This window comes from Centroberyx affinis, unplaced genomic scaffold (genome assembly GCF_046629955.1).
Source record: "Centroberyx affinis isolate AG114_WGS23_722 - 3 ecotype Tasmania unplaced genomic scaffold, CSIRO-AGI_Caff_v1 ptg001385l_1, whole genome shotgun sequence".
Taxonomy (NCBI): Eukaryota; Metazoa; Chordata; class Actinopteri; order Beryciformes; family Berycidae; genus Centroberyx; species Centroberyx affinis.
In genome coordinates this window covers 21761-46933 of record NW_027279868.1, presented here as the reverse complement: position 1 = coordinate 46933, position 25173 = coordinate 21761, and the positions used below count along the sequence as shown (strand labels likewise).

The following is a 25173-nucleotide window of genomic DNA, read 5'->3' as shown; positions in this document are numbered from 1 at the left end:
GGATCATCGTAACGTATCTATCTCCCTAGTCTGACCAATTAACAGATGAACTGTTGCACTGGAATGAATTTATTTGATCATTTAATTTAGAAAAAGGTCCTCCTAACAGACTGCATGTAAATTATATATCAAAATTATTCATTATTTCTATCAAATCTTACTCTAATTTATTTTGATAATGTATTAGTAATTCTTACCCAGTGTAGGATATGCCGCTGTGCGGTTTCTATCCAGATGTTTAAAACAGTGTTTCACTCCTCCGCTGGAGGGCAGTGTAGAGACAGGATAGAAACCAGCGCTGTCTTTTGTGTTGGCAACGACCGGTTACTGCTAGCCAGCTACAAACACCAAAACAACAGGCATCTATCCCCAAGATGGACCGCAGGAATTGTCTCGATAACGCTAACTAGCTTGCTTGCTTGGTAGCTGGCTGCATTTCATTGTGCAATGCCCAAGATTAATTAACACATGATTCCGTAATTATATTATGGAGAATTAGCATTATTCGCAAGAATGACTTATCGTGATGGTTTTTGCTGCCGATTGACGATTGCGCATCTGGATTTGGCAAAGCTGGCTAATACTAGCTAGCTAGCGAACAAGCTAGTGGAGTAACGTTAGTGTGTGGTAGATCCTGCCACAGTCCTGTGCCGTGATTCAGAATCACTAGTGACGCTAGCTAATTCAGCTAGCTATCTGCTTTAGCCACTAGCTAACGACAAGTTAGCTTCTGTGCTAAGCTGGTCACCGAAAATGTAAATTACAATGGGTCCGAAGAGACGGGAACTGGTGAGTATGGTAATACAAGATTGCTAACTAACCAGCCAACGGCCCTTGGCTTTTAACGTTATTCAGCTGGCTAACGTTAGCTAACCTTTCGCACTAACGTTAGCCTTGTTTTGATAGCCTGCGGAGACGTACTGGTTGCCAATGTTATTAGCTGATCAGTTAGCTAGCTATATATAAGGAATGCAATAAATACATATTATTTGGGTATAGAACATTGTTTGTACAATGCGTTACAGTGTTACCTACTTAACCAGCTACCTATGCAACCTAATTGAGCTGTCACCAGGCATTGGTGGTGGTGGACAACGTTAATAGGGCTAACAGTTAGATGTAGCTGGTAGTGGCATTGCAGTTCGTACAAGGCAGGGGTCCAGGTTTAATAACTACACAAGTTCACAGTGGTAAATCACTGCGGCACAACACTAAGTGCTTCTGAATCTAGCTGCATATTCGATGTTGCTCTTGAGTGACGTTCAGTGGATCCTCAATGATGAGATTCAGAAACGTGCGTCTTGTCAAAGATGTAAAAGTAAAAAAATTATCTAGGCCTGTTAGCTGGAACTTTAGCAAAATGCAGTCAGGCCTCTATTCCTGCAGTTTACTGTTGTCAGATCAGCTGATTCTTGGATTACCATGAAACATTAAATTTCTGTCACTGATCTACGATCACAGAAGAAAGAAGCCCCTTTATGCTGTTGCTGGCTCAGTTCATCTGCCCTGTTTGGTAGATTTGTGACCAGACAGTAGTTCCTGTCTGTCACTGTTTTCACAGATTTTAACAGATCCTTTACAGATTGAAATTGTGTGTGTTGTTTCTGTGTTGGCCCATATCTTTGTTGCATGGCATGGCTGCAATATCCTTGTTGATATATAATAATATCTTCCACTTTTTGTCTCCCCTCTTCCAGGTGGTGGGAAGGATGGCCTCCCTCCTCCCTGTCTCCCTGGTGCTGGTGGTTCTCCTGCTGGCTGAGGCCCCTGGGTGCCAGGCAGGTGACTGTAAGGGCCACAGGCAGGTGTTGAGGGGACCACCTGGCTACGTCACAGATGGACCAGGGAACTACTCAGTCAATGGGAACTGCGAGTGGCTCATCAAAGGTATAATGAGTGAATATATTGTCTTGTGTACAATATAATTGATGGTTAAATCAGATACCTTGCAACCCACATGCTATTTGCCAGTTTGCCTGTAGAGTGAATGCTAAACTGATGTGGCTTAGCGCTCCAGCTTGAGCCTAATCACATTGCTATTTCCCTCTCATTCTTTATCTCCCAGCTCCCAGCAACAATCACCGCATTGTCCTGAATTTCACCTTTATGGACACAGAGTGTACCTATGATTACCTGTTTGTGTATGATGGAGACTCCTACCAGAGCCCCCTCCTAGCCAGTCTGAGTGGCAACACTCTGCCGCAACCCATGGAAGCCAAGTCTGGAAAGGTAACAACTGACACATGATTCATAATATGAATGAATCCAATAAACATTTTTACTATCTGAAATGCTGACTTCATCTTGCTCCTTTCTTCCACTCTTTGTCCCAGATGCTGCTCCATCTCTTTAGTGATGCTAACTACAACCTCCTGGGCTTCAATGCCACCTACACCTTCTCCCTGTGCCCTGGAGCCTGCGGGGGCCATGGGCGCTGTGATTCATCTACGTCCCAGTGCCACTGCCACCTGGGTTGGGGAGGTGTGGACTGTACGACCCCTCTGTGCTCCCAGGCGTGCTCCGCACATGGCCAGTGTGACAAGGTAAGAGGAGGGAAGACAGATGCTAAGGGGATAATGAACACAACGTGCAGACAGTAATGATCTCACTGAATGATCCTTGATTATGCCTCCTCAGTAGTGCAGCGATTTATTTGAAACACTGATTGTTGAATTTACTATTCATATTTGCCTTGTCATTGGAATTCGGCGCTCATTCTCCTTTTCACATGTTCTCTCTCAGAAAGGAGAGCGCTGTCTGTGTAACTCAGGCTTCCTGGGTCAGAGCTGCCAACTCGGTCTCCGTGACGATAGCGGGGCGGGGCAGTGGTGGCGCGTGAGTGAGGGAAACCCCTACACCCCTCCCAGGACGGGTTCTGCTGGGGCCTACCTGTCCTCCACTGACGCCATGTACCTGTTTGGAGGTGAGGGCAACGCACCATTCACTTACATTTATTTGTAATATTCAGTGAGCAAACCCACCTTCAGCTCCAACTTATCAACAGATGGTAGGTAGTGCAGTTGCAAGCACAAGGACATGGTGTAATAAAGATAGTAAAGAATTCACCAGTGCTATGGTTATTAAATTTGAACTTGTCCCACTAACACTTGGAACACCTGTTTAATATTTAGATGTCAACCAATCTAAACATCAACAGGTGTTTCTTCTGCCTGTAGGTCATCCTTTTATTTGCGAATACATAGTTTCACTGTGATCCTTGCTCAGATGATTGAATTTTGATACCGTTGCAAATATAATCTAGTAGACCAGATGGAAGACTTGACTAAATTCAAGTTATTTTTGTTGTCTCTGGTATGTGATAGTGTTTAGGCTGTTTAATGACAAAGATGCATGTTTGATTGTTGTTTTTCCCGCCAGGCTTTGACCTGAACAGAGCTCTAGGTGACCTGGTCAAATACAACTTCACGTCCAACCAATGGGAGAACAGGTCTTATGGTCACTCCCCTGTAAGTGATGATATAAACACACAGTCTACTGAAAATATGTATCATGTAGCTGTGACAAAAGTTTGTACTTTTTAAAGTATTGTTCCAGAAATGATCTATCCTTTACTTTTTCCGCTCAGACTGATCTCTGTCTGATCTCCTTCTCAATTTCATCCCTGTTTTGCATCTTTTCCTGCCTCTTCTCATTTTTGCTTCTTCCTACTCTATTTTTGCATCTCATTTTGAACACAATTGCGCTTATTCATTGTTATATACTTCCTATAATTCCCCTCCCCTTTTGTCTCACACTCTCTTTCCCTCCTCCTTATCAGACGGCCCGTCATTCCCACACAGCAGTAGAATGGAAGGGTAATATGGTTATCTTTGGAGGAGAGCTAGCCAACGGCGCTCTGGCCAGTGATGTCTGGATGTACCGCCCAGTCCAGGACGACTGGCAGCAGCTTGGCTCATCAAATTCACCCGGAGCTCCTAAACTGGCCAATCACGCAGCAGCTGTAGTGGACAGTTATCTATATGTATTTGGAGGTGCGTTTCACATAATATTGTCACCCAGCAGCCTATTTAGGTTATTTGTCTGTATAATGAAAAAGTTTGGTAGATAGGCTCAAGTTAATCCCTTGAGAGATAAACAGTACCTAAACAGCATCTTTCCTCTTCCTCCCTACTTCCTTGTTTCCTAGGTCGCACTGAGGAGGATATGTTTTCCTCCTCTCTGTATCGGTTCGGTCTGCAGGGCTCTGGGCTGTGGGAGACTGTTCAGTTCACCGGGGGGAAGCCGCCGGCCACCGCTGGCCACTCCATGGTGTTCCACAGCCCTTCCAGGATGCTGCTGGTCTACGGGGGCCACAGGCCGACCACTGCCAGGTACACACCCACACTCATGCATGAGCATACACACTCACGCACACATAGCTAGGTCCAGGTAGGGGGAGCGTGGGAAGATTAGGTCTGTGTGTCAGAATTTGGCATTAGTGTAAGAGGGTGTGTTTCTATTGCTGGTTGTTAATGATGGAGGGAACAGCTTGCTGGCTATTTATGGGGCATGTCTATATTTGCTTGTTTGAAGAGTGCATATGTGATATTGCCATTGTACACGTAAAGTGAATTAGAAAAAAAAATTGCAATTAGATCAGATAAAACTTGAATGAAGTAACTGCAGCAGCCCAGAATAAGATATAGAGAAAAATAGAATGGGTAGAGAGTATTGAAGATAATACAAGCAGTTACCAACATATTGAGAATGTTGCAACAAATAAAGATACAGCATCTTCACTGACAGATTTCACTAAAAGTGCACCTGCTGTTCTCACTTACTTTGTCCCTCCACTTCATCTAAGGTTCAGTGTGAGGGTGAACAACACTGACGTATTCCATGTGGACCGGCGGTTCTGGACGTCTTTCCGCTCCCGTTTCCCAGCCACCGGCCCCAGAGAGAGAGCCTTCCACTCGGCCACCGTCATCGGAAATTACATGGTGGTCTACGGTGAGCAGAGCGACCCTAGAGAAATTAGCGGACATGATGGGTCTTGATCGATCCAGCCCCGTTTACATTTCTTTGTTTCTCTCCATCTCTTTCCTTCCTGCCTCTCTCTCCCAGGGGGGAATGTACATATTCACTACCAAGAGGAGAAGTGCTATGACGAGGAGATCTTCTTTTACCATCTGGGCTGTCACCAATGGGTGTCCGCTGGGGAGAGCTTGTCACACAGTGAGTTCCTGTAGACACTGACTTCCGTAACCACTCTGTGTCACACACTTTCTCTCACACACACACACACACACACACACTGTTTTCATCAATAACTTGTTCATTCTCTTGCACTTTGTCACTTGCACGCATACGCTACATACAAATTTGTCTACATTTTTCTCAGGAGGGGAGGCGGTGAGGGGCCGTTACTCGCACGTTGCTGCTGTGATGGAGGGACGAGTATTGCTGGTTGCTGGGGGTTACAGTGGCGTTGCCCGTGGAGACCTGGTGGCTTACAAAGTTCCGCTGTTCGTCAGCAGCGACCCAGGAGACCGGGTGAGTGAAGAAAAGTCATGGAGCGAGGGCACAGGAAGTCCTGTCACCGGGGAGTTTGGCAAAATGGTCCACAGCGTGTAAGGACTCATGGGAGAGGGGATAACGAAATGTGGTTGGGAAGAATAAACAAGGATTAGAGATAAGTTGAAGTGCACATTGCAATAGTGTGTGTATGTGTGTGTGATGCTTTTGTCAGGATGCTGTTTGTGCTGAGGCGCCAGATGAAAGCATGTGCCTAAAGAACCCAGAATGCAGCTGGTGTGAAGGCCGTTGTCGGGAATACCAGCCCACTAATCCGGTAACACTTCCCCCAGCTCTGCCTCACTTTATACAGATGCATAATATATAATTGTTAGTAAAATTTAAAATGTGCTATTAATATATCCATTCCCATAATGCCAGGCACCCAAAAAATGTTTCTACTCTGTTTCAGTATGAATGTCTGTGTGTAGAGATTACCGTTGCCATTGGTAACCACAGTTGTGTGTCCACAGTGTGGCAGCACCGGGTGCCTGGGCCTGGCACGCTTCCTGTCTGACTGTCAGTCCTGTCTCGTGTTCAGTGGCACTCCAGCCTCTCTGGCGCGCGCCCCCGGTGACTTCGGCTGGTGTGTCCAGAACGAGTCTTGCCTACCGGTGTCAGGTGAGACCCAGGGAGGAAGAAAGGAGGGCAGAAAAGAGAGGGGCTGTGCTGCAAACTTAAAACAAAAGAAGTTGGGAGTTGACATGGGAGGGACTAGACCCATTTTGGGCGCTTTTCAGAGGTGAAACTCGATGACTTGACTGCGCTCAGCTGAAATCGGACAGGCTGCTCAGACCACGATTTGAGTCACCTCTCCAATTACATACGTTCTCGGGTGCAATCAGGTCATCTTGTTTCACTCCTTTTGAATGCACCCCAAACAAGATGCATTGATTGCACTGGTTCCAGTACAGTAGTGCATTGTAGGAAACTGCTGTATTATGAGATTATAAGAGGTCAGGTGTGTTCTTTGTGTACTGACCTCTCCCTCTCGGTCTCGCAGAGCGAAGTGCGTGCCGTGTGGACCAGATCTCAGGGGCGTACGGCTGGTGGGGGGAGCGTACCCGTTTCCTAACCTCCCTCCACTCCTGTCGCACCGAGAACTATGTCCCGGGACTGCACCTGCTCACCTTCCAGCACCCCCGCAACGACTCCCAGCCTGACAAGGTACGGAGTCCAAATCTCAAGCTGTAACTGTACTCTGTTACTACTACCCCCCCTCTGCATATACTTACCCCTCCTTCCTTCCTCCTACCCTGCTTTGGCACTTAGACTCCACTGCAGGTCTCAAACTCAAATATTATGATTGATTCTCTTTTATTGATAATTTCTATCTTATGCTCTTGCCCTCTTGACGCCTTGACTTTGTTGCTCACTTCTCATTTTGTTGTTTCTGTTTCTCTTCTTGTTTTGCAATGCGCTCATAGAGAGGCTTCCTTTTCAAGTAGTTTGTCAAACTTGTAGAGCAGTCTGTAGAGAATAGTGCTTCTGTTGATGTGTTTCCACTTCCATCCATCCTCCACAATCCTCCATCCTCCTCACCCCCTCGCCAGGTGTCCATCCTCCGCAGCACCACCATCATCCTTAGCCCCACCACAGAAATGGACGTAGCCCTGCAGTTCAGGGGCTTCATCCACCCACTGTGGGGGGCCCCTCCACCTGTGCCCCCTCCCAGTGAGACCGTCTCCATGTGGGCTCGCATCCAGAGGCTCCACTTTGAGGCCCGCATGGCACCAGGACCCAATTCCAGCCAACTGGTGAGAGAGAGGAGTGCATGCTAACACTGTAAATTGTGTCTAATTGTGTATCCAATAAAAGTTGTTTTAAAGCAAATTGCTTATCTGGAACTAGGGGGGGGGGGGGGGGGGTTGTACTGGAGGAGGTCAGGTAATATAATTTTCACTGCCATAATTCAGTGATTTTTATCCCATGTGGAATAGCATTATTTGTGATTATTATAGAGCCTGCCTCCCCGTAGGAGTAATTGTTTCAGGATAAATAACCCACTGTTTATCAGCAAGCTCCCACATGCTCTGTAATTCTAGTACAGTCTAGATTCACATTCTGTGTTTGATTCAGATTACCACCACCTTTAGCGGTGTATAATTGCCAGCAAGGCGACATCCATGTTGGTTGTGCCTTTTGATACATTTTCTGTTTATTGGATAGATTTTTTAATTTAGTTAGCAGTAGTTGTTCATTGCTATTTTACTGAGCTCCACTTTGCACTGGTATTTCTTTCTTCCCTCTGTCTCATTCTCTGTCCATCTTTCCCCTTTCGGATGATAGGAGGTGGTGGGTCGCTGGGCGGCACAGCAGGAGAAGGAGCTGAAGCTGCTGGCTCGCACAGATGGGAGTAGACTGTTCCCCAACCTGACCAGGGGCAACCATTACCTGGTTCAGGCTGAGGGCTATCTGAACAACTCAGGCTCAGGACAGACCAGTGAGATGGCCCTGATCTGGAACAGAACTGCTCTGCCTGGAGGGAGCGTGAGTACTGGCACAGTTAAACCTACAGTATACTGAGAAAATGTTCATCTCCTGTCAAGGACAAATGCACTGTCAGTGGAGAAGTGAATGCATATTATTCAACAGCATTTATGGCTGCATTTAGGTTCATATGAAATATAAACCTTTATAAATAAAACACATAAAAAGTGTGTTCTTTGCATTAAAATTTTTTCCACAATGAATTTCACTCACAGCAGAATTTCCTTTCCTCTCTTTTTCCCTCAATTTGCTCTTGTTTTTTCTACGTAGGAGATCTCCTTCCTGTTCTTGGAGCCGTACCGCTCAGGTTCCTGCTCGGGGTACATGTCTTGCCTGGCCTGTCTGTCGGACCAGTCCTGTGGCTGGTGCCCGTCCCTGTCCCGCTGCCTGCTGCGTGCCAGTCCTGACCTGGAGCCCTGTCCTGAGGAGCAGGGAGGGGGACAGCGCCATCTGCTGTTGGCTCCACAGCACTGCACCTTGTGTGAAGAGTACAGGGACTGCTCCGCTTGCACTCAGGTACATCACAGATAACACCCAGGAAAACTATTAACATCGTCTAGCATTATGCTACTATGTACTATTATGCACTATACATTTGTATCTTAAGTTAACTTTGTCCTGCAGGACCCATACTGCGAGTGGCAGATAAACTCCAGCAAGAAAGGTGACTACCAGTGCAGCCGACGGGGAAGGCTAGATGGATCCATTCGTGACCCAGGAGGCTGTCCTAAAGTCTGCAACCAGTGAGTAGTAAAACTGTACTTTTTAATACAGTGGTTAACAGTTAATTACAGCTAATATAACATGCTCTCAATAAGAAACTACAGCTCCTGACACCCTCGTTGTCCTTTCTCTTCCTTAATCTCTCTGTCTTGTAAAGGAGGAAGACGTGTGGTGAGTGCCTGTCTAACTCCAGCCAGTGTGCATGGTGCGAGTCGGCCCAGGCCTGCTTCTACTTTGCTGCCTACCTCACAAAGTACCCCTATGGAGAGTGCAGGGACTGGTATGACAGGTATAAACTGTTTCTTTTGGTGACTTTAGCTTGAACACATCTTACATTCACATTAATATTCACACAATTAAATAACAAGACAAAGAACAGACAATATTAAAAGGTAAAAGTTAAACATTTGGTGGTGTACTCTATATTTTTGGCTCGTCAGAGCCATAAAACTCACCTCATATCAATAATCGAATAATCTGTCTCTTAATTCTCCTACCTTCCAGTGTCCATTCAGTTCCCCAGTGTAAGCAGTGCTCGGCTTTAAACACTTGTACAGACTGCCTGCGCACGTTCCAGTGTGGCTGGTGCGGTGACTACAACAATCCCACCATTGGAAAGTAAGTTCTGCCAGAGAGCCACTGATTAAATTACTGATGAATGAATCCTTATGTTTGTCTTTTATTTATTTATTTCCCCCGTTCTACCCAGATGTCTGCAGTAATTTGATTTTTTTTGGACACAAACTCCTATTCATTCCTAATGGCAATTACTGCTCTCTTGGTTTGTTGTGTTCCTGATCACATCGTAGAATTACTGATGTGTGAATACTCGTGTGAATACTCATTTTTTTTCTCTTCCCAGATGTCTGAGAGGAGACTGGGCAGGAATGGATGACCCCTCTGTGTATAACTGCAGTGTGGCTGTGGCTGAAGTACGGGCTGCAAAGTAAGATACCACTCATGACACCGTCCAGTAAACTCTTACCACTCTGCTCTAGTGAAACTGCAGCAATGTAAATATATGGCTTTTTTCCCAAACTAGGGCTATTGTTGTATGTTATGTGGATAATGTAATATTTTATATGTTAACTTAATCTTGGGGGTGGTGTAAACTGGGAGTAGGGAGACTGTCCTTCAACCAGAAAGTTAGTTTATAGTTTCAAAACATTCATTAGCTGTATTCAATTGAAAATAAATCATTTGGACAGCTTTTTGTTTCTTTATTTTGGTTGCTAAATTAGTCTTAAATTCAATCCCAGGTAGTGTTTAAAAAACTTCTTAAAAACTCTTAAGTTTTGCTTTCTGAAACTGGCAGATACCCTGGAGTCACTACCAAATCTAGAGGACAAACTAAAAGAGAACTTCTCCATTGGATCAGCAGATTATTGCAAAAAAAAAGGTGTTTTAAATTTACATTAATGCCCATAATCTATAGACCATGATAAGTCAAGTCAACCACAACTCCACAAACAGGACAACTATACATCAAAGTCCAGTTATTCCAATTTACAATTGCAATTTACAGTGAGTGTTCCCTCTGTCACTCGTTCACCTTACATGTGGCACATGGTGATTTCCCTCCTGTGTGGCCTCCACCTTTCATCTCTCTCCTTGTCCTGCTCCTCCAGCCCTGAGCCCCAGACCTCAGCCCCCCCTCGGCCCATGGAAATGGAGATGGAGATGGAGCACCTGGACGACGGGGAGCAAGACGCCGTCTGGTCCTACCCCACCTGCCCTGATGTGGAGGAGTGCAGGCTGGGCCTCCACAACTGCCACCTCTTCGCCACCTGCGTCAACACCCCCACCTCCTACGAGTGCCACTGTGAGAGAGGATACACAGGGGATGGCACTCTGCACTGCAACCAGACGTAAGTAGGGCTGCAACTAACGATTATTTTCATTGTCGATTAATCTGTCGATTATTTTCTTGATTAATCGATTAGTTGTTTGGGTAACACTTTATAATAACCATCATTAATAAATGGTAAATTGATAGTTAATTAAACTTTAGTTAATAGTTATTTTACTGTTAACAAACAATGAAATGATCATTAATAATGTTTACTAATTATTAGTAATGCTATAATTTATGTTATTTTATCTTTCGTTTGTGTAATATAAAATCATTTGTTTATAAATTATATATTGTATCATAGCTTTTTACCCGTTTTACCGAAGCTATGATACAATATATAATTTATAAACAAATGATTTTATATTACACAAACTAATGATAAAATAACATAAATTATAGCATTACTAATAATTAGTAAACATTATTAATGATCATTTCAGTGTTTGTTAACAGTAAAATAACTATTAACTAAAGTTTAATTAACTATCAATTTACCATTTATTAATGATGGTTATTATAAAGTGTTACCGTTGTTTGGTCTATAAAATGTCAGAAAATGGTGAAAAATGTCGATCAGTGTTTCCCAAAGCCCAAGATGACGTCCTCAAATGTCTTGTTTTGTCCACAACCCAAAGATATTCAGTTTACTGTCATAGAGGAGTAAAGAAACCAGAAAATATTCACATTTAAGAAGCTGGAATCAGATAATTTTGACTTATTTTTCTTAAAAAATTACTCAAACCAATTAATCGTTTATCAAAATAGTTGGCGATTAATTTAATAGTTGACAATTAATCGATTAATCGTTGCAGCTCTAGACGTAAGAGTCCTGTCTTAAAATGTGTTCCTTTTTTGATTCAACCCTCCACTCTAGCTCTCTTAATCTGTCTTCTTCACTCTTTCCCTATCTGTCTGTCTGGATTGCATTTTTAGGCCTAGGAGAATGAAAAGTGACATTTTGAATTAACACATTAATTTTGTTTTTTCCCTCCCGCAGCTGTTACAATGAGTGTCGCGAGGGCCAGTGTAGCGGCAGTCCGCGTTTTGAGTGTGAATGTTCCCTGGGCTGGACGTCCGACCCATCCACTCTGGTTCTGAGTGGTGTTGAGTGTGATGTGGACTGTGGCTGCAACTTTCACTCCACCTGTATTACTGCTCCAGGGATCTGTGACCAATGCCAGGGTGAGATATAAATAGATGGATTCGGATGGCCTGGTTTCAATAGCTCGTTCTCAGTCATATTGTATTCTATCATTTCTTGCTGCAGCTACAGTTTACATTTACATTACAAATATATTTTGAAGCTACATTACAAGGATAACATTGATAAACAATTTTATAACTGAATTTGGAATTGCATACTAACGTGGACTGATCCAGGCACAAAGCCATTTTATACCATTTTATATGAGATTCATTCATCCAAATAAAATTGTATCACAACTTATGTTGCGGAACAAGTGGAGTTGGGAATATTACTGATGTAAACTATATATGTAAGTTGGAGTTGTTGTTAACAGTGACTTCTCTTTTGGTTCATTCACTTAAAATCCCATTGGCTGTTCCCAGGTTCGGTGTCAGATTTCAGACTTGGAGAGCCTTGGGACGCTTCACACCACATGAGCCCAGCCAGATGAAATCAAACACATTTGAAAAAATATTGTTGGCTTCTGACTGGTCTAGATGTTGTTTAGCCCATTCTGTTTTTTGAATCCTGAAGAAGGCATTACGTGCCGAAAGGTCGATTAAATTAAAACTTTTGCATTGGAGTTGTGCATGTGCGGCTTCTCCCTTATTTTGATGTTGAGCCCATTCACACCACAGGATAATCAGCGCTGACTGTTTAGCCTGAGTGCCACCCCCCTCCCCAGCCCCAACTCACCCTATTAGTCGGGATGGTCCACTCAGGCTTAGACTGTCTAGTGTGACCTAGCCTTTAGATTAAAACACATGTTCACAACTGGGAGCTGCACAATACAACCACAGTCCTAGAGCTCCATTTAGTTGAGAGTTAGATTATATGCATTGATAAATTCTATAGCTCCCTAATGCTTCCTTTGCCCATCTTGTTCTGTCTTCTTCACCCTCTCAGACTGGACCACAGGCCCCCACTGTGAGCACTGCCGTCCAGGCAGCTTTGGTTCAGCCCTGGCTGACGGCAGTGGCTGTGTGCCCTGCGAGTGTAACGGACACGGGGACCCGCTCCAGGGCTACTGTCACAATCAGACAGGCCAGTGCTACTGCACACACAACACGCAGGGACCACACTGCGAGTCCTGTCTGCCCGGTTACTACGGAGACCCCAGGTAAGGATAAAACTCATGTCTTTTCAGTTTTTTGTCTTTATGTGCACTGATCGAAAGTAATCTTAGATTAAGGAGTGGAGATTAGAGTGAGATGTTGATGAAAGTAGAGTTTAAAAATGGTGGAATCATCTTTCGTTGATTTTTATATTCGGATCTGTTATCACAACTTGTCTATCATGACATCTTTTTCTTTTCCTCAGCAACAATGGCACATGCTTCCGCCAGTGCCAGGGTCGTTCTGTGCTGCTCTCCTCCACCTCCTCCTCCCCCCTGCCCCTCTCCTCTTCTCTGGGGTGGCGAGGTGGCACTGGGGGGAAAGGAGGCCTCTCTCATTGTCTGTGGGTCCTGTCTGTGACTGAGAACCTGGCACCCTGTCTGCCCAGACAGCTGTGTCCCCCTGTGGCTCTCACTCTACACCCAGACTCCCACACACAGTGTACTGTGAGTACTAATTTTACATAATCATTCACACACATGCACACACACATATGAGCATATACATGTTTGCTTTGCTATGGCATCAAATTGCATCAGTATTCCCATAACACTTCCCCTTACCTTCTTTACGGTTTATTCTGCAGAGCTCCTATGTCTATGTGTTTGACGGCCTTCCTCGTTTCCTGGGCAACGGAGTTGTACATTCAGACCACAACCTCATTGGAGCATTTTGTGGCACCACAAGGGCTCAGCCTATCACTGTGGAGGCCACCTCAGGTATCCCTTGATGCCTTACTTAAATCTGTGGCACTGGCTCATCTTGTTTATTCACTAATAAACATTTTGACAGAAGAACAACATAAAATAAAACAAATCATTTTACAACACTCTGTTCTCCTTTTTTACCACCAGGTGTGATCTCGGTCTACTTTGAAGCCAACGTCTCCTCAAACAGACCCCAGGGCTTCAATGCTTCTTTCTGGGTGCGGCGGTGTCGGCAGAGCACAGACGGGGGTGAAGAGGGGTCACCAGTGTGCCAGGGTGGGGCCCAGTGCCACGGAGGGCTGTGCCAGTGCCCCCAGGGTTACGGAGGACCCCACTGTGACCGGCCCATCTGTCCCCAGGACTGTGGACTAGCAGAGGGAAGAGGATCTTGTAATATAGTAAGTGGTGACAATTTATAATGAGAAGTTTTCATTTTCCAACTTTACCTAAGTTCCTCTTGGGGCACGGGGGTCCTTGTCTGGTAAAATATGGAAAATTAATTTCATAATATCCAGGCCTGGAAGTTTTTGGGAATTCTGGAAAATTGTGAGAAAATATTGTTCAGTGTCAATACACAAATTGTAGACCCTCTGCCATATTGTGATATGTGTTCAGAATAATCTTCAGCAATAAAATAATGTTCAGCTGTAGAATGATGGGTGTTGCTGATCGTCATATTACCCAGCCATTATAAGCACATATCATACTGAACTAGAACTGAGCAATTAATGAAAAAAATAAAAAAATCTAAATCGCAATATGAACTTCTGCAATTTCCAAATGGCAGAGGCTGCAATTCATTCCTTAACAGAGAGTAACGTCTCTATAAAATAATCGTAATTAGATTTTTTTTTGTCAATATCGTTCAGCCCTATATTGAACACTGACCAGATTCTTCCAATTCAAGAAATTCAGGTCTGGAAGTCAAGTATGGACTTTTGAAATAAAAAAAAAAATGTATAAGAAAACTGAGGGTACCTTTTCCCAATGTCTAGATCACTAATCCACATGTTTTGTTTGTCGCAGTCTCTGGGAGTTTGTCTGTGCTCAGACGGCTGGGCCGGCTCAGACTGTTCTGCTGCTCTGGACTCCAGCAGCCTGGTCTGGGAAACACTGCTGGACACACAGCTTACAGTGGTAGGAGCAGAATGTAGCTACACATACACATGGAAAAAATCACACATTGAAAAAGTTTCATGACCACAGAATACATACCACTTTCACAACCACAGAATACACAATATAACACAGACACACTTCATATGAATGTTGTTTTGAACATTTAATATGTGAACTCCAACATTAGAGTAACTTTTACTCTTGCTCCACAGAACCAGGCCCACAGGTTCCTCCACAGGATGGGCCACTCTCTGGTGTCTGGACCACAGGGGAACCTCTGGATGTATGGAGGACTCTCTTTATCAGAGGGCATCCTGGGAAATGTCTACAGGTAGGAGAGTGTGACCTGGATTGTAACTGTCCAGGACACGGTAAAAGTCCAGTTCTGAATAGTATTGTGGCTGTGAAATGTATATATTTTTGTAATAACGTCTCTCCTTCTGGTGATTGGTTGGTTTAGATATTCTGTGTCAGAGGGGCGTTGGACCCAAATGTTGACAAGCTCAGTGGAAGAGGGTTCTGCTCCCAGCCCTCGCTATCACCATGCTTCTGCCCTGTTGACCAGTCATGAGTCTCAAGGAGCCAGTCACAACTTCATGCTGGTGGTGGGCGGGGTTACTCAAAACGGTGTTGCCATGGATACCTGGAGTCTCAATCTCAGTAGTTTAGTCTGGAGAGAATACAAGGTTTGGATTAATTCTATCATGGAAATAGAAAACATTGGCAGTATCTATTGAACTGAAATTGAACTATCTCTAACCAATTTAATTGTCTTCTTCCTCTGACAGAGTTCAGTGCTGCCCCCGGTGGCAGGCCACACTCTGACGGTGCGTCGAGACTCTTCTGTGCTGCTGATAGGAGGTTACTCTCCAGAGAACGGCTTCAACCACCACCTGCTGGAGTTCAGCCCTCAGACTGGAAACTGGACTGTTGCCCCCCATACCGGCACTCCACCTACAGGTCTTGAAGAACCATGTGGCCCTTTGCTTGCTAAGAGTTGTAACATAGTTTTTACTTGGTGGAAAACTGACTGGCTAATGAACCACCTAAGTTTGGACTACACATAAGTACTAATGCCATCTTAATTGTAGACCATGGTGTTTTGATGGATGGATGGATGGGCAGATAGATAGATGGACAGATAAACAAATACATACGATAGATGCATACATACATACTTACTGACGTAGACATGCTGTAGTATTTGATCCATAGCAAACTCTGACTTGTTGTTGCACTCCAAACTGACTACTGTCCATTTTTGTTCTCAATTCAGGTTTATATGGCCATTCAGCAGTGTACCATGAGCAGACTGATGCTGTCTATATCTTCGGAGGCTACCGTTTCCATGTGGAGACTGTGGAGCCTTCAGGAGAGCTCTACAGTCTGTATTACCCCAACCTCACCTGGTCTCTGCTGGTCCCCTCACAGGGTAATAAGGTATGAGCCCAGCCTCAGCCGGCCTGTCAGCCCTTTCACAGGGCAATACATTAGACAAGCCAACCAGTTCTATATTGGTCTACTGCATAAAGATAACATATCTATTCTTGCTGTATCGTCATCTTTTCTCTCCAGCCCCTATCACGTTTCTTCCATGCTGCAGCCCTGATCAAAGACACCATGGTCATTGTTGGAGGGAGGACAGAAGAGGAGGACTACAGTAACTCGGTGTCTCTCTACCAGATCAACTGTAACACCTGGATACAACCAGGTGGCTGTCTTAATGTCTCTCTGCGGCTCCAATTAAGGTGAAGTCATTTTGGCTCAATAACTTAACTACTCATTTCTTTCTTTTCTCTTCCTCTCTCTCTCTCAGCTTCAGCTGTGGGCGAACCCGTTAACCGTTCAGTGTGTCTTGCCATGACAAGCTGGGGCAGCCGTCTCTTCCTGTCAGGCGGCTTCAATGGGGTCACGCTGGGCCGACTCCTAACCCTGACCGTGCCCTCTGACCCCTGCGCCCTGCTGCCCACACCAGAGGCCTGCAACACCACCACAGGCAGCTGCGTCTGGTGTAGAGGCACCTGTGCCTCCTCCGATACTGCTGAGAGGTACCACATCTGGATTAAACCATCTCAATAACTGCATACTATGTTCCTGAGCTGGAGATCATATACAGTACATCTACTCAATATAATAACTACTCTCTCCCTCTGTCTCCGTCAGAATGGGCTGTTCCACTGGGCTGTCTCCCTGCTCCCCCACTCCTCGTCAGCCAGATCAGTGTCGCAGACTGAAGACTTGCAGCGAATGCTTGGCCCGACACCCTCGGACATTCTCCAGCCCATCACAGGTAACGTACAACGCACCATCCAACACCGCCATCAGCTCAAAGAGAGACAGATACGAGCTGTTTGTAAAATCTACTCTTGACTGAATCTTCCAGCCTGCCCTGCAGTGTAAGTGGTGCACCAACTGTCCAGAGGGGGCCTGTATCAGCAGCTCCGTCAGCTGCACGTCTGAACACGACTGCAGGATCAACCAGAGAGAGATCTTCCTGTCCAGCAACTGCACTGAGACCAGCTGTGAGGCTTCTGACTGCCCCAAATGCACCGCCTCGGGGAAATGCATGTGGACCCGCCAGTTCAAACGCACAGGTACGGGCGATGGAAGAAATTCTGAATTCACTACAAAACAAAAAGGCTCTCTTAATTGTCAACCTAGTTGTATGTACTGTATGTGTATGTATTTTTTATTTTTCAAAATGAATAATTGTTGAATATTGGAACATTGGTAAGACTGAAACATTTAATTTAATTTAGAACATTCACTGTAGTTGAAAATAATCAAGATGTTGATGTAAGATACAAAAACTGAGGTAAAATAATGTGGTTCCTCAGATCATTAAGACTAATGTGTTTAATAATTGTGATCACATCATCTAGCAGAATTACCTGGTTTTTGCCAGAACTGTGAAACCCTTATAAAAATCAAGTGTCTTATAAGTTGCAGCTGAGTTTTGGTAAATCTACATTCAAGGTTTTGATTTCTCATGAGGGTTTTTTTCTCATGAGGGGTTTTTCTTATGACTGATTAACAACCCTGGCCTGTTTTTAATCGCTTAACTGTGTTGCGATTCCTGCAGGCGAGACCAGGCGCATCTTGAGCGTGAACCCCACCTACGACTGGACGTGTTTCAGCTATGCCCTGCTCAACGTCTCCCCCATGCAGGTGGAGTCATCTCCCCCTCTGCCATGCCCTCCCCCCTGCCACACCCTCCATAACTGCAGCCTCTGTCTGGGCTCCCGAGGCTCTGATGGGGGCTGGCAGCACTGTGTGTGGAGCATGGCTCTACAGCAGGTAAGGCTGGTATCCTTGAGCTTTACAGATTATTTGGTGTTTTCAAAATAAAAGCATCTCACTGAAACGTCAACCTCTCTCCCTTTCCCCTAGTGCATGAGTCCGTCTTTTGTGCCTCTGCGGTGCGAGGCGGGCCAGTGCGGTCGTCTGCTCTCCGGAGGGGACTCCTGCTCCCCCCAGTGCTCCCAGCTCACCCAGTGCTCCCAGTGTATCGCCAGGCCTCAGTGTGGCTGGTGTGCTGCCCGAGGGGGGAATGGGGCTGGACGCTGCCTGCAGGGTGGACTCGATGGTGAGAAATAGCTCTGAATCACTGACACTGACTGGACCAAGGAGGTGTTGAGGAACGTAGGGTGTAAATAGTCCAATGTTGAATTCACATAATTGTTTTCGCTCGCCTCCCTCCATCCTTGTCTCTCCCAGGTGTGAGCGAGGGGGTTTGCCCGCTGAGGAACAGCAGCTGGTCTTTCCTCCACTGTCCCGAGGAGGACGAGTGCGCTAACGGCCATCACCACTGCAACAGCACCCAGGACTGCCATGACCTGCCCCAGGGCTACCACTGCACCTGCAAACACGGTTACATACTCAGCAGGTGAGGTCGCCGGTCAGCTCCTTTAAAAGGCTAAGATCGATATTTCCATTCAGTTATCGTGACATAGGTACTGAATACATCAGGATTGTTGAAAAAGATGTGAAGATGTGAAGGGAATCATTTATTTAAAGGATTTATCGTCTATCACAATACCTGGAGAAGTTTTAAGTTTTACCCATGCTCTGCTTTCTGTTTGTTTTTTCTTTCCAGTGTTTCTGGCCAGTGTGAGCCGGTGTGTGCACAAGGCTGTGTGAACGGGACGTGTGTGTCTCCAGGAGTGTGTCAGTGTCACTTTGGCTTTGTGGGGGAAAACTGCTCTTCTCAGTGCAGCTGCAACAAACACAGCAACTGTGCTGGTGTTAACAAACCGGACGTTTGCCTAGAGTGCCACAATAACACCATAGTGAGTCGTTGGAGAAAATGCACACACACTAGGGCTGGGCGATATATCGTATAATATCGATATTGTGATATGAGACTAGATATCGTCTGGGATCTTGGTTATTGTTATATTGTGAAACTTGTGAACTTAAATGGTACTTCTTCCTGGTCTAAAAAGCTGCGTTACAGTAATTTATTAGCCTGTTCTGGCTGAGTAAAATGAACAATGATTGGCTTTACCTGCTCATCATATCCATATTACTATTACTGATTACATATTACTCATTACTAATGCTCATTACTAATTATCAAATTTTTCTTGTGTAAATATCTTATGATTCCCCCAAAATATTGTCACATTATTGATATCAAGGTATTTGGTGTAAAATATTGTGATATTTGATTTTGTCAATATCGCCCAGCCCTAACACACACTCACACTCAGAGACATACACACATACTTACATTCTTAGACATTTTTGATTCATTCACTGGTGCATAATCTGATGTACAGACTGTAATTGTTCTTCCCACAATTCCAGGGCAAGCATTGCGAGAAGTGCAAGCCTCTGTTTGTGGGCTCTGCCAAGGGTGGGGGGACTTGTCGTCCATGTCGAGAGTTTTGCAGAGGTAACAGCGCTGTGTGTCTCTCCCGGGATGAACATAAGAAAGCCCTTGAGAATCTACGGCTCTACCCTCTGGACTCCGTCAGCGTAAGTGCTTGGCATCTTAGATAGTGTGTACTTTGAGTAGGGACCTGTAGTTTGACTCCCATAAGCTTTTCCTGATTATAAGTGAATACCAATATGCCAGCAAGTCTTCTTGGTCTTGTAAAGATGGCAATTATTAGAGCACAACCTCTGTTCTGGCTCCTTTATTGAGTTTTGGGTGTCCGTGTTTCTTTTTCCCTATCAGATTCAGAACTGGGTATCGGAGGGTCCCACAGAAGAGAATGCGGTGTGTGTGAGTTGCCAGAACAATAGTGTTGGAGACAAGTGTGAAAGCTGCCTCAGCGGCTACTTCCTACTGCAGGGGAAGTGTGAGAAGTGAGTGATGTTTGCGCTGAATTTCCATGCTATGAAACCGTCAGTTGAGTTGATGAGCAATGTGTAGAAGTTCTACTATTGATATACTGTAGTTTAGCTTGGGATGCACCAAAACTGATACTGGTATTGGATTTTGGGTCAGTATCAGTCAGTAATAGGGTGCTGTTATTGGACAATTTCCCTACTGAAAAAAATCTGATACCAAGAGGCATGTGAGACACGGCAGAAAAGCAAAGATTTTCTGTCTTTTTGACACTTGAATGTTAGATCTCTGCAATTGAGAAAACACGATTCGATCGTATTATATTGATATGTTATATCCTAAACTACTTTAAGTTTAACTTTGGTTTTTGATCGCTGCGGGAAATTGGGTCAGTGGAGCAGTATTATGAAAATGTATAAAGAATATGAAGTATGTACAGTATGAAAAGAAATGAAAATTCTAAAAAAAAATAAATAATAAATATGACGATACATGCAATATAAAACAAATGAGAAAATATTAAGATAAATAAATGTATATTATACATGACAGGATTTCCAAAATGTGCATCGTATTCACATTAACAGGTCTACAGAAGACCATACACATATACAGAAAGGTTTGCAGATGTGTGATGTAAATAACTGCTCACAATGTATTAAATACATTACATTTACAGACATAGATAAGAATGCACAGATTTGCATACATGCATTATTAGCTGTTTACTAGTCTGTTTTTTTTAAGTAAAAGATCATTACTCAGAGCATTACTGAGTAGAATCAGATCATTACTCGTGCTCAGTTTTGCCCCTCTGTCCTGCAGGTGTCAGTGTAATGGCCATGCAGATACCTGTAATGAACACGATGGGACAGGTTGCCCCTGCCAGAACAACACGGAGACCTCCTCCTGCCTCAGCAGCCCTCAGAGTGACCGGAAAGACTGCTACAGACAACAGGTAAACACATCCTGGAACTAATTTATTCCATCAAGCGTGGCATAAGAATTTTGAGAATATTTTAATGTGCTGTTTGCCTGCACACACAAAGCGGCCTGTGTGGCCAAACATTTTTGCATGTCCTTTTTCTGCATATACAGACAAGAATTGAAAATAGAGAAAAGGTTCAGAATTAAGTAAGCTTAAATGTTGTTTTGCTGCTTCATATCTTCCTGTGTTGTTCTAGTGTAGTGTCATCCGCAACTCAATCTCCCACCCCCAGAACAACGTACCAGTGTGGTCGCTCTGACAGGAGTCACAGAACTTGACAAACATGGAGGAAAGCTTGGTACTCGCTATGTTGCATTTGCGAAGTTTAGCCCAAAAAAGTCTTTTTTTTGGGCTGGCTTTTTCCAAATTAGCAGAAAGACACCCTTCATTCTGGAGGGAAAATGTTTTATTCCTACTTTCTCATGATTTGAAAAATGAAAATAGAAAAAAATAATAACATTACCACTGTCAACCAATATGATAAATGTTTTGTTATGAAAACATATTAAAAATACTTTCTGTTGACTTATATATTATATACTGGAGAGAGTTTAAGATTTTCTGTAACACGCACCAGTGCTTATCTTTATGTTACTACCAGCTATTGTGATGCTCCATTAACAATGCAGAGTTTGGAAAAATCTGTATAGGGCACCAATCTGTTACTGTCCGTCAAACATCCTCTATTGGAATCTCCATCGGTCTCCATCAAACCAGTGAAGCATGAAGATGTGAACGCAGTGTTATTTTCTGTTTTGATTTCACAGCTTTTTCACACCCAAGTAGCCTTTTGACCTGTGAGCATGTTGTTGTTTTTCACTCACATGTGGTATTTGCTCAAACTATATTCATGTTTTGCTCTGTTACTATCAAATTCCCTTTTAGTGTGCCAAGTGCAAAGACTCCTTCAATGGCACACCGGTGAACGGGCGTCAGTGCTACCGCCAGTTCAATGTGGATAGTGAGTGCTGCTTTGACCCCACGTCCCAGACCAACTGCTTCCATGACCCCACCATCCGCAATCTGCCCAAGGGGCGCACTGTCTTCTTCGCTGCCCAGCCAAAGTTCACCAACGTGGACATCCGTGTCACAATTGATGTGACCTTTGGTGAGGTGGAAGTGTATGTGTCCAACTCTCATGACACCTTCATTGTGGATGTGGACCGCCAAACGGGCATTCACACCATAAAGATCGAGGAGGAGTCGGCGGCTCGGGGAACGGCGACTGGGGCAGACAAGGAGTCGCCTCCTTCCCCAATAAAGTTCTTTGCCAACGCCTCGTCCGGTCTCGGGGGTCCCATGCTCTCTAGCAACCCCTTGCAGCTGCAGGCCAAACCCCCAGGGGCAGAGAGAGAAGTTAGGGAGGAGCGGGCTGAGGGACTCATCTCCTACATCACTGTGTGGAAACCCCAGACGGTGCTGATCGTCCGTGGCGTTCGGGATCGTGTGGTGATCACCTTCCCCCACGAGGTGCACTCCCTGAAATCCAGCCGCTTCTATATCGCCCTGAGAGGGGTGGGAACCGAGGAGAGACTGGGCGAGTCCCAGGGCCTGCTGTTTCTGCGCCAGGACCAAGCCCATATCGATCTCTTCGTCTTCTTCTCTGTTTTCTTCTCCTGCTTCTTCCTCTTCCTGTCCGTCTGCGTCCTCCTCTGGAAGGTTAAGCAGTTCCTGGACTTCCGTCGGGAGCAGCGCCGGCACATCCAGGAGATGACCAAGATGGCGTCTCGGCCCTTCGCCAAACTCACCGTCTACCTGGAGCCCGAGGAGCCTCAGCTCATCTACCTGCCAACAGCTGGCGGAGGGGGAGGCAGCACCGTGTCGCTTGCCCACGCCCGCACAAGCAAGCTAGGCGGTGTGGTGGTGGGCCAGAGGGGCAGAGCGGGCGCTGTCTCCTACAAACACGACCCGGGATCCGGACCCACCGCCCACCACCACCATCACCTGACCCTGGGTGGAGGAGGCAACAGCGGCCAGCACCTGCCCCTGCACTACCTGAACACCCACCACTATGCCAGCACCACTGCTGGCACCCCAGCCTCGCACCATCACCACCCATCGACACACAGTGGCTACCAGCACTTCTGCCGCTCCGACCCATTCCTCTCACAGCTCATGGGCTTCTCCTATTCCTCCTTCAAGGTGGGGCCCATCACCCTGGAGCCCACGGACGACGGCATGGCTGGGGTGGCCACCGTCCTCATCCAGCTGCCTGGGGGCATCTTGGCCCCGAACCGTGCCTGTCTGGGCTCTGCACTCGTTACGTTGCGCCAGAACCTGCAGGAATATTGTGGCCACGGCAATGGAGGAGGGCACCCAGGGGGCGGTGCAGGGCGCAAGGGGCTGCTAGGTCATCAACACCTCACCACTATGGCTATGTAGAGGGACAAACTAACGACGCAAATGGAAGAAGAGAAGGCTGATAGACAATAAATTAATTTTTTGAAAGAAGCATAGCTGCAAGTCAAAGAAAAACTCATGTCATAGCCAGTTACAGTCAGCATTATGAACAGTCAGATCAGCATTACGAACAGAGTTGTACATACACTGTATAATTAATTACTGAGTGTCGTTTATTGTATTATGTATTGCTATACTGTATTTCAATGCTTCACATGACCAAGCCAGCTGTCTCTAGAATGCACTACAACCGCTATACGTATCAACTAAACAATGTGGCATCCCGTCTGTGATCACTACAAGAGGTATGAGCACTCCTGACAGCCAGTCACACACAAAGACTTCAGCTGGACTGTCTTTTTTTGCATTGACCAATGGAGGTGGAGAGGAAGAAATCTGCTTACTCTGGAACCAACATGTGCTTTATACCCCAGAAAGTGACAATCAAAATTGCCGTTGAGAACAAGAGACGTTGAAATTAGTTCAGCCTAACGTGCAAGATTTTGATTGTCAGCGTAGGTAAAAAAAAAAACTCAAAGTTGCTTGTGAGATGGTTTTTATATCATAGTAGATATGAGTGATTATAATTGTGTCTCAGTATATGGCAGGCTTCTAAGCTACATGTTTATGTTAAACTGACTCAAAGCTCTGAGTATATTTTTGCATATTCACCTGCCCTGTTACATGGTTGATGTTGTATTTGTTTTTCTGCTCATCTGCCTTCACTACATCTTGCCTTGTCTGTGAGTCAACAGGCTCACACTTAACACTTGTGTTATGGAATTGTGTGGTGCAGCTTATGAAAGACTGAATAAGAAGAATAACACATTTTACATTTTGCTTTATGAATTGTCTTCGCAACAAATGAAGGATAACATCTTCAATATCTGTTTTCAATTCCGGACAGTATTTTAATTTAATAACATAACAGGCTCAGTGCTCATCCATAGAACCCATCAGCGGAATGAAGGACTGATCTATAATTTTGGAACATTTAATTACATTTTCTTGATATGAAATGTATGTTTATGTTTGGCTAGTTTTGCTGGACTGCTATTTTCAGGCAACTCGCCTGCTTGGATGATTGTATCAGCCAATCAGATCTACAGTTTGATTAAAAATATATATATAATTGGTCATGTGACAGTCAGTTGGACAAAAAACAATATGGAAATTGTTACTCTGTTGAACGATAATGAAATGAACGATATTGTATGGAACGAGACAGTTGAAGCTGAAAGTTGTATTCTCCTGGTGAGAGACGTATGAAAGAAAAAGACTCTCAAGCATTTTCATTTTCAAGGAGCCTAAATTACTTTTTAGTATTTTTTTTTTTGTATTTCTCTTTGTTTTCTTTTTTGCACTGCATGGAGGCAATGGGCTCAATTATTCGTGTATGGATGGCATACAGTGTCATGGAGAAACTCAGAATGGTGCTACTGGATTCTTATCACAGAAAAAAATAAATCATGACAAATGTTCTCCTGAACTGTATATTCACAGCTTAGTCAAGCAAAATAAAGTTCAAATTAATACTGTCACTATTTATAGCAGCCCTCCACGAATAAGCGTTAATACTGTTTTGTTTTGTCTCGTATCTTTTTTGTTTGTTTGTTTTTGTTTTGTTTTTTTGTTTTTTTAACACGCTTTCTTTTTTTTGTACATAACTTTCTTTTGCTGTTTGTTTTTGTTTTCAAAGAAGGGAACAGTGTTGTACAGAAGATTGTTTATGCCTGAAGATTCTCTGTCCTGGTGATGAGTTGGCGAAAATAAAGTCTGT

The 25173-nt window shown here is 44.7% G+C and overlaps 1 protein-coding gene across 1 annotated transcript; it reads left to right on the top strand.

Annotated features, from left to right (window-relative positions):
* Positions 1 to 655: 655 nt before the first annotated feature.
* Positions 656 to 25173, top strand: LOC139649626 (multiple epidermal growth factor-like domains protein 8). Its single transcript, XM_071526092.1, has 44 exons — positions 656 to 789; positions 1698 to 1887; positions 2066 to 2229; positions 2334 to 2543; positions 2743 to 2923; positions 3379 to 3467; positions 3779 to 3992; positions 4148 to 4331; positions 4805 to 4950; positions 5065 to 5175; positions 5342 to 5493; positions 5690 to 5791; positions 5988 to 6135; positions 6518 to 6681; positions 7068 to 7271; positions 7804 to 8004; positions 8275 to 8520; positions 8629 to 8747; positions 8885 to 9016; positions 9232 to 9345; positions 9590 to 9673; positions 10356 to 10595; positions 11580 to 11764; positions 12675 to 12888; positions 13089 to 13329; positions 13470 to 13602; positions 13738 to 13988; positions 14617 to 14727; positions 14922 to 15040; positions 15170 to 15395; positions 15498 to 15669; positions 15986 to 16149; positions 16285 to 16420; positions 16526 to 16757; positions 16873 to 16999; positions 17093 to 17303; positions 17792 to 18006; positions 18100 to 18295; positions 18427 to 18595; positions 18806 to 18998; positions 19519 to 19689; positions 19892 to 20022; positions 20831 to 20963; positions 21879 to 25173. The coding sequence occupies exons 1-44, from the start codon at positions 766 to 768 to the stop codon at positions 23373 to 23375; spliced, it is 8646 nt and encodes a 2881-aa protein (XP_071382193.1). The 5' UTR covers positions 656 to 765; the 3' UTR covers positions 23376 to 25173.

Bases quoted from the DNA above. Each gene is read 5' to 3' on its own strand.
- LOC139649626 (XM_071526092.1), top strand. From the start codon at position 766: ATGGGTCCGAAGAGACGGGAACTG. The intron at 14,728-14,921 runs GTAGGAGCAGAA...CTTGCTCCACAG, and splicing joins TGGACACACAGCTTACAGTG to AACCAGGCCCACAGGTTCCT. The intron at 16,421-16,525 runs GTGGCTGTCTTA...TCTCTCTCTCAG, and splicing joins TAACACCTGGATACAACCAG to CTTCAGCTGTGGGCGAACCC.